Here is a 9,758-nt window from a genome sequence, read left to right as displayed (position 1 = left end):
ATGAATGTTGAAAAAGCTCATGAAGTAAGAGAAGTAGATACAGCAGCTGCTGGTCGTGGTGTCTGGCTTGTCAAGGTATGCTTAATCTTTATTCTAGGTTTATTTACTGGCTTGATTTAATTGCATTGTCAATTTTTGTAAGCTTTGGTGATAGGTGTTGAAAGCTGACTTTGGGACTCTTCGAAAGCACTGGCTATGGCATTAGATTTTTCTTAAGTTCAGTAGTATTCAAACTCAAGGTACCTTTATGCCTAACGCCTACCATACGACAATCCAACTAGCTATCGTCTAAGCTATTTCACTGCCACAAGGGACAATGTTCCAGCCTGGCATTAGAGAGAACATATTTACACAGTTTACCTTCCTGCTTCTATATGTCTTACAAAGATTAGTTAAAGGAGATTATTATTTTGTTACTTCTGTTATTTCTCAAATGAAAACAACTTTCTTTGATAGCATATCACTTGTGCTTTGAGTGCATAGAAATATAGGGTAATTTTACATTTGAAATAGACATATAAGTGAAGCAAATAACATCATTTTTTTAAGAGGAATAGTTCAAATGATGATAGAAGCAACAAACTTGTTTTCTAAATAATACTAATCAAACCTGCCTGATTGGTCAAATTTTCAAACTTCACATTTTTGTTATGTTTTTTTCAGGTACCAAAATACTTATCAGAAATCTGGAAAGAATCTCCACCTAATTCTGATGTTGGAAAACTCAAAATAACAAAATCAAAGTAAGATTTTTGATATCAATTTTGATCATGTCTTAGTAGCCTGTTGTCCCACAAACTGTGCAGATTCTCTTGATGCAAGGCAATTAGAAAAGAGTTGACTTATGACTGCTGTATTCAGAAAATGTCCCTCACTGCACACTGATTTCTCTGTCTCTATGGATTGTCCACTTCCATTTTCAACTGGAGGAATGAGGACTTATTCAGGATCATCAAATCATCACGCTGACCAAAATTGAAACACACAATTTGTTTAACATTATCAAATTCCCACACTCTAACCGACTGCGCTACAGTCTGCTGTACTCCAAGGTCAAACACTGATCAAGAGTAGAACCCATGTACACCTAGTTATGACTAAAGAAAGCAAATGATGTCATTTAAAGATGTCAACGCCCTAAAAGGTATGTGCTACAAACCATCCTCTGAACTATTGTCAATATTCCACATTGTTATTGTTTTTTTACAGATTGCCTGGTCAGAAGCCTGAAGTTGTCTTTACAGCCAAAGAAACCTCAGCAGATATACCTAAAGATCATAAGTTTGTGTTAACTGGTGTTGGTACACAGAATTTAGTGGTCTTTTCACAGACTCCTATATATGCTGGTATGTGGTCTTTTACATTTTTGGGAGCTGCAGTGACTCAGTGAGTTAGATGCTTGCTTGCTAACCTGGATTCAATCCCTCTATAGGTTGAGATAATACCTCAGTTTCCCCCCCTGTCAGTGATGCAGGTCGGGGGGCTAACATGGCAAAAGTGTCTAGTTGTCCCATTTGCTACAGGTAGGTAGGTAGGTAGATGACAAGTTAACCTTCGCTTCCAGCAGATGCTGATATCGCAAACTATAGGCTGTGCACCTTAAAGATCTCTCAACAGTTGGAAATTGAAAAAGAGGAGGCAAATGCAGTGCAGCTGTCCTGGCAAATTTTAACTTTCTTAAGACTCCCATTTCGTGCTGATGCAGTTGAGATTGAGACTGACTGAATGACCAGGCGCTTTCACTCAAACCTAATGATTAAATGTTTTATTATTTTGATTTTTTTTCATATTTGAAGAAAGTAAAGCTACAGGTTCCAAAGAGCTGGTCTCAGGTAAGGAGCTCTATGTAACTACATACTTGATTAAAAATTATCCTCATTATCTCCCCTTACCTGTGTATAGTATATTAGCCTAATGAAATGTGGCAGTGGAATATATATATATCAGCATCCGCTGGAAGCGAACGTTAACTTGTCACCTACCTGCCTACCTGGCAGTGGAATAGCTTAGTCAGTAGTGAGTTGGATTGTCATTTGCTAGGCGCAAAAAGGAAAATTCTGATTGCACTGCCAGTGCTTTCTAAAGTCAGCGCCATGTCGTTATTGCATTGTTGTTGCATTGAAAATGGTTATATTTGATTTTTTGTAGAAAAAATAGCAGTAGATGGAAAAGTAATACAGAGAGCTGAATGTCGTCCTATAGCAGATGAAACATATAAAAAATTAAAAAGGTATGGTTCTTTTAATATCATTCAAAGCCTTTAATGACGTCACTATCGCAAAAGCTAGCTAATATCTTGCGGCTTTTACAATAGTGATGTCATTAACAGCTTATGGCTCAGTGAGTTAGACGCTTGCTCGCTAACCTGAAGGTCCAGGGTTCAATCCCGACATAGGTCGAGATAATACCTTCTGATTTTTTAATCAGGTTTCCTCCTGTCAGTGATGCAGGTAAGAGGGGCTGACATGGAAAAAGCGTCTAGTGGTTCAGATGGGACAATAAACCGAGGCCCCGTGTGCTACAGGCTGTGGGCGTTAAAGATCCCTCAACAGTTGGAGAAAGAAAAAGAGCAGGCTAAATGCCGCTGCCTGGTAAAATTTTCCTCATGGAAAAAAATCCTCAAAAAAGGATGTAAAACTCCATTCATTTTTCCTTTCATTAAAAGCTGAATTGTAGCTGAAATGCAAATTTTATAAATAATTTTTTCAATGAGAATTGAAATATCAGCTGTGAAATAGTATACTTCACTTTGGAAATTGTTTTAATAGAGAAAAATTCATCCAAAATTTGTGACATTTTCATTTGAAATTACTGTGTATCATTTTTTATCATCTTTCTATTGACACCTTGTAGCTCTTAGTGTCACACTTATATTAATCATTATTTTCTAGGTTTAATTTTGAACAAGGTAATAAACCTAAACGTGAAATAAAACAGTTAGATAGAATAGTACAGGTTTATAAACCAAAAGATTATGTTTCTGCTGTGAGTATTGTTTTATTATTTTATTACATATATTATGAAACAGAGGTGGTTTTGTAACATTTTTATGTGTATTCTGGACACTGATATCATCGATTTGCACCATTCAATTTTTCACTCAGATGTCTATAAAACCTTGCGTTGATTTAGTTTAAGTGGAATTGCAAGACCCACAACCGTGTATGACTGAAAACTGGAACAATGCATTTTGATAAAATGGTCCAGAACATGAGATGCAGACCAATTTTGTTACAGTATGGATTTGTTAACATTTGCAATTCAATTTTAAACAACTGAATCTGAATTTGTTAAGAAATTGTTAACTGGATTTGTTAATATTTAAATCTGGATTTGTTGATATTTAAATCTGGATTTGTTAATATTTAAATCTGGATTTGTTAATATTTAAATCTGGATTTGTTAACTTTTAATTTATCAATGTTTGAAATAGTATTAGTTATCATGTCAATCTGGATTTGGTAAAGGTTTATTTGGATTTGTTAATGTTTCAAACTAGATTTGCAAATGTTTGATTTGTTAATGTTTGACTCTTGATTTGTTAACAATTGAATCTTACTATGAAAATGTTTGATTTGTTAAAATTTAAATCTGGATTTGTTAATATTCAAAATTGGATTTGTTATCATTTAAATCTGGATTTGTTAATATTCAAAATTGGATTTGTTTACATTTGAATCTGGATTTCATATGTTACACAACACAAATCGAAACAATTAAATGTGATGCATTCAAAACTGTTATGTAAATTTTCCTCAGTGCACACTGCACTGTGTTGCCTGTCTTTATTAACCCAATCTGATGCCAATAAAAATTACCTATATATCCATTTCATTTTATTTTATAGTTTGAAGAAAATCGTAAAAAGAAATCAGAAAATAAAAGATCACGAGCTGATAAAGATAAGGTTATGGACATGTTGTTTTCAGCATTTGAAAAACATCAATATTATAATGTACAAGATTTAGTTCGAATTACCAACCAACCCATTGTAAGTTTCGTATTTTTTCATTGGGCACCTTGTTCATTCAGTCATTGACTGGAAGTTATTCGTCTTATACCGTGACTGAAATAGCCACCTTTTTTGTATTATGGAATGAAGGTATTTGATTGGATTGTATGCTAGCGAATACAGCCTATCAGAGCCCTCAACAGAAAGACTGTATATCTTATTGTTTACAGATTTTCTATCAAGTAATTTGATTGGCTGTATTTGCTGGCATATAATTCAGCTAAATCGCTGCATTTACAAACCTCCTTAATACAAGAAATATGACCATTGCAGTCAAGGTATAAGACAAAGTTTTTAATACCTTGACATTGTGAGAAAAAAAATTACAAGTGTCTTTTTGTAATATGACCCTTGACAATCCCGTCGTAAATTTTTATTTTCAGCCCTATGTGAAAGAAATTTTAAAAGAGATTTGCACTTACAACATGAGAGCCCCTCATAAGAATATGTGGGAACTGAAACCTGAATTCCGACATTATAAAGAACAGTCTTGATGATTGTTCTATTAGGAAATCTATAGACTACATTGACCAGTCACTTTGAGCAGGAATTCAGACATTATAAAGAACAGTCTTGATGATTGTTCTACTTCAGATCTATAGACAGCATTAATCAGACATTTTGATGCTTAAAGTGTCATTTTGATTCAAAATTTATAAATTTTAAAGAACAGTCTTGATGATTGTTCTATTAAGAGATCTATAGACGGCATTAATCAGACATTTTGATGCTGAAATTGTCATATTTATTCAAAATGAAGACATTATAAAGAACAGTCTTGATGATTGTTCTACTAAGAGATCTATAGACTACATTATCCAGAAGTTTTGGTGAAATTTGTTATAAAATTTTATCGGATGTGCCTACCACATTAAAAAAAGACTTAAAACATTAAGTTCAATATATTTCTGAAAGTGCCTATCACTTCCAAAAATAAGAAAGGTGACCATGTGGCACTCTAAATTTTTACTATAAGGAAATATTTTCATCTCAATTGTAAATGTGTTGTTTTGTGAATAAATATTCATATGAATCATTGTGTGATTCAAAATGAAAGAGGAAATACCATGGGTTACCATTTTAAACATGCAAAAGACTTTTTGGCCATATTGTGCAACATAGCGCAAAAAAAAACTGTATCCATTCTTCAGAAACCTACAATAGTGCCAAGTGTAGTTCTGCTTGTTAGTTAAGAGCGAAATTGGTCTCTTCCAAATGACATAAAGGAATTGTAAATAAGTTTTCTAGCTTTTTATGTGTATCAGGATGACTATATTGTGGCACTATTCATATTTTCTGTAAGATGTCCGTGGTTCCTGTTATCATAGAAATGCTAAGCTGCATATGTTACAAATGCTACTAGTAATATCTTTGGTCGTTGCCATAGCTACTTGATAAAATGCTTAGTTTTACTGGAACTGTAAGACTTCTAACTGAAAATTGAGAGTTTTTATGATCAAAAAAGAAACAATTTATGTAAAAAAAAAAATAGATTATTTATTAATAAATTAGTTATAATGATTATTTACAATGTAATAATAACAAGTATAACAAGTATAACAACAATAACAAAGTTGACTGTTATAATATAATATTGAATATGCTTTATCAAGATGAACTAAAATAAAGTCATCTAAGCTTATTAAAATATTAAAATATAACTATATCAAAAATAAACTTGAGTTTATGTATATATACCGTAGACAAGATTGGCCCCTACTTTAAACACATAAAATGAGTTGTGTTCTACCAAAAAAATATCTTTAAGCAGGCTTATATATAATAAAATAAATTTGAAAAAATTTGTTAATGAAAAACAAGGCATAAAAGAGCCTTTATAAAGTTATACTTAAAAATTTGTACAAAGGCAGACAAAAAGGCATCTGCAAATCATTTACAAGGCATTTATAATACAAAATTTAAATGCATTTATATACATAAGAGGCATTTTTCAAATGCTTACCAACATAAGTTATTATTGCTAAAATACAATAATATAACAGGTATTTATAATAAGTTATGTAAACACATCAGAGGCATTTTCAAAGGTTATGTGCTTTAAATCAACATTATTATAAATCACAGGCATTTATAATACAAGGTTTACAGGAAATAGAGACATTTTAACCTGTTGAACACTTTGAATAGGCTACTATTTGTAAAATACAATAACATAAATAGAAGGCATTATTATACAAAATATAAGCATGTCAGAGGCATTTTACATGCTTTTTATACTTTTTATAAAAATAATAAATTCAAATGTTAACATATGAAGTCCAGATTCAAATGTTAACAAATCCAATTTTAAAAGTTAACAAATCCAGATTCAAATGATAACAAATCCAATTTTAAATGTTAACAAATCCAGATTTAAATATTTACGATTTCTTAACAAATTCAAATTCAGTTGTTAGAAATTCAATTTCAAATGTTAACAAATCAAACATTTTCAAATTCAGATTCAAATAATCAAGAGTCAAATGTTAACATTTGCAAATCTAGATTGAAACAACAAATCCAGATAAAACAGTACCAAATCCAGATTGACATGATAACTAATCCAAATTCAAACATTGATAAATCAAATGTTAACAAATCCAGATTTAAATATTAACAAATCCAGATTTAAATGTTAACAATTTCTTAACAAATTCAGATTCAGTGGTTAGAAATTCAAATTCAAATGTTAACAAATCCAATTCAATAGAAAAAGGCACTCTATTTACAATTGAATTGAAAAACATATGAAAAAAACCACACCTCCACTTTAAGCATTACCCTAACCACTTGTCCCATGCAAAATATTGACTGTATCAATCATTATTGGCCCTATTTTAGTTCCATATTCAAAATCTTTGGAATGTTACCTCATTGAGACTTGGTCCTATTGGAAGGCTAAAAAAGCCCCAAAGTTTCTGATGGTTCATAAAAAATGCATCGAAACTTTGATGTGATAGTGGACGTAAAAAAACGCAATGTTTTTCTTTGGAAGGTGGTTGATATTTAGTATCCAGCATCCACTAAATGATCTCTGATGTCACAAATTTGGCTGGTGTTATTAGCTGGTTGTACACTATCATTATCATAAATTCCCACAACCAAACCTGAAAAGACAATTGAATGTTTGTACCAAATGACTAACCAGATGTTTGTAATCATTGTCATACAATCAAACTTACAATTACAAAACAGATGGTTGTTATCACAAATTCTACAACCATACCCTTAGAGTTACATACATCCTAAATTACTACAACGAAACTTGAAAAAGCCGTTAAATGGAGGACTACAAATTGGATGGTGTTATCGGAAATTCCTACAACCAAGTCTGAAATGAATTTGCGATGGTTGTTATCCTACATTCTTACACCCAATCCTTAAATTACAAAAAACAAAGTTGTTATCATATTTCTATGACAAAGAATGAAATGACAAGTATGATGGTTGTGATCCACATACAAATACAATACAACCCAAATCGACGGTTGTTATCTCTGCGAAAAATAGGAAAAGGTATACTTACATGTATTAGATTTAGCCACGGTACAGCCTGCTCCCCGGTCAGTAGATTTCAATATAACAAAATTGGATGACGGATCGTTTTTTAAAACGAAGTATTTCTTTCCGCCCAATTCTACCTTACTGACTGCGGCCGCTCCACGATCTATAGCGTCGTGCATTTTCTTCAAGGAGGTCGGATTTATCTGAAATGTAAAAAACAGAAGCAACTTAGTGACAAGTTTCAGCAAGGTAGGCTGTAGAGGATCGTTAAGGGACCACATAGCTGTTAAGGGGAAAGGAGGCTCACTGCACCAGTCGTTTAAAAACTCAATGATGAGAACTTTGAAATCGGAGGAGAGTAATGTCGGGTCGGTCGCATTTCTGGGGTGATGCCAAGATCGACATGGATGAGCTTGATAGGCATCAAATGTGGCCATCCCTACTGTAAATGGGTTCTGGGGAAAGCGGTGTGGTCAAGGACCAGCTGGTAGAATGGAACCTAGTGAGACTAAGACCCGAAGTTGTTATCCTTGTAAAAGTGCAACAATCTGATACTTACCCGCTTCATGAAGTCGTCTGTTCCCGCCCACAATTTACCATCAAAACCGAATAATCCACCGTGATGAGCGCTGACATATGAAACTCCATCAATATTTCTATGCAGCAATTGCCGAGTCCAAACATCCCATCCGCTCATCTCTGAAATGACAAGATTTTGTAAGAATGTTAACACCAAACAAAAACTGCGACTTCAAATAGATATAGCACTATGACGTCAAGCCATTATCATAGTAACTAATATGACGGTTTAGTTTCAGTTTAACACCTCCTATTCTACCCTGCGTCACAAAATCGAGATTTCGGATAGTTTAGTGTTTAAGTGATATGATTGGTAGATCACCATAATGAATTTAATTTTTGAGCTTTATTTTAACCAATAAGATTGTCATTAGCTTTAAATTTTTATGAACGCACTGGATAAAATAAATATGAAACGTTAACGACCATTTTCAGTATCTGATTAATTAATCAGATGAAACGGAATGAAATGGGAGTTGATGAAACTTTGGATCATGATTGCACACAATATCCCTTTAAACCTACTTTTGTGGCAATCATTTAGTCGTGGCCTTATTGCGACATTTGATTTTATGTCTCTTGGGAAATTTGGCAAAGAGCAAATATTAATAGGCCTAATATCAAAATGTATATGAAAGGTTTCGTTCAATTAACTCCTACAATAGTGAACTTCAGGCATTGCATTTGGGGTGGCGGGATTCCCCTCGTGTATCTTGCACCCCAACACACCCACCCCCACCCCAATGCTCCAATCTGATATTTTGTGGCACAGTTTTGTTGCATATTTGCGAACTTATGCCCCCCCTCCCACCCCCCAAGGCCCTAACCCAACGTCCCTCTTCTATCAATACAGCAGCCCGTCTCAACCCCGGTATAAGAAAAACGATACTGTAAAGATTGATATGTATATCAGGTATATATTTATCATAATCATGATTTGTTAACGCTGCCTTTGAAAACATATATACATGTAAACCCATTTTGGGTATTTAATACAAACAAAATCAAAATATACAAATATACAAATGTTCCCTAACGATTCCCTGACAAAGATCCTTGACATCTTTCTTTCATAGTAATTTCATTTCAACAATTAAATAAACCTTTTAGTCGAAATAAGAATTAACCGACCGTGATCATGACATCATTGTCGTCATCATCATCATTCATCATGGCATCATCATTCATCATCATCATTAATCGTTTATGGTCATCATCATCATCAATCATTATCATTACTATTATAACTCATCATGATTCGTCCTCATCATTATCATCGTCATCATCATCATTCGTCCTCGTTATCATCATCATCATCATCGATGTAAATTCGTCGTCCTAAAGGAAATTTCTTACCTTGCTCAAGTCGTTCTTCCACGATATAGAGCTTTATTCAGTTCAAATATTGAACCTACAACATAGAAAGCTATTCGTCACTAGGGCAGTCATGAAAGGTCGACCTCGACACGCATGATGAAAGTAGCTTTGATCACCTATGTATTTTTAGAAACGCCCCAAAAACCGCATTAAATAAATTTTTACGCTTTGTAAGCAATAAAATTCGAGTGCAATAAGACCAGCTCTGAAAGACGAAGTGGATTTTTACGTCCTACCTTTCTGCCTCTAATTAGACTGATGAAGACGAACACAAGCCATGAAGTAT

The 9,758-nt window shown here is 33.4% G+C and overlaps 2 protein-coding genes across 2 annotated transcripts; one reads left to right on the top strand and one right to left on the bottom strand.

The window, feature by feature from the left end:
- LOTGIDRAFT_135195 (hypothetical protein) lies at positions 1-4,506 on the top strand (the record flags this gene model as incomplete). The annotated part of the gene is made up of 8 exons (XM_009068912.1): positions 1-75; positions 664-743; positions 1,210-1,346; positions 1,439-1,465; positions 2,149-2,230; positions 2,892-2,985; positions 3,848-3,991; positions 4,396-4,506. The coding sequence occupies 8 exons, from the start codon at positions 1-3 to the stop codon at positions 4,504-4,506; spliced, it is 750 nt and encodes a 249-aa protein (XP_009067160.1).
- Positions 4,507-5,486: 980 nt separating this feature from the next.
- LOTGIDRAFT_237126 (hypothetical protein) lies at positions 5,487-9,075 on the bottom strand (the record flags this gene model as incomplete). Its single annotated transcript, XM_009068911.1, has 5 exons — positions 5,487-6,616; positions 6,639-7,119; positions 7,539-7,719; positions 8,076-8,215; positions 8,907-9,075. 4 exons carry the CDS (start codon positions 9,073-9,075, stop codon positions 7,019-7,021), a joined length of 591 nt encoding a protein of 196 aa, XP_009067159.1. The 3' UTR covers positions 5,487-6,616; positions 6,639-7,018.
- Positions 9,076-9,758: the final 683 nt, after the last annotated feature.

This window comes from Lottia gigantea (assembly GCF_000327385.1).
Source record: "Lottia gigantea unplaced genomic scaffold LOTGIsca_96, whole genome shotgun sequence".
Classification (NCBI taxonomy): domain Eukaryota; kingdom Metazoa; phylum Mollusca; class Gastropoda; family Lottiidae; genus Lottia; species Lottia gigantea.
Note: the sequence above shows the minus strand (reverse complement) of the source record. Positions and strands in the feature narration are given on the sequence as shown.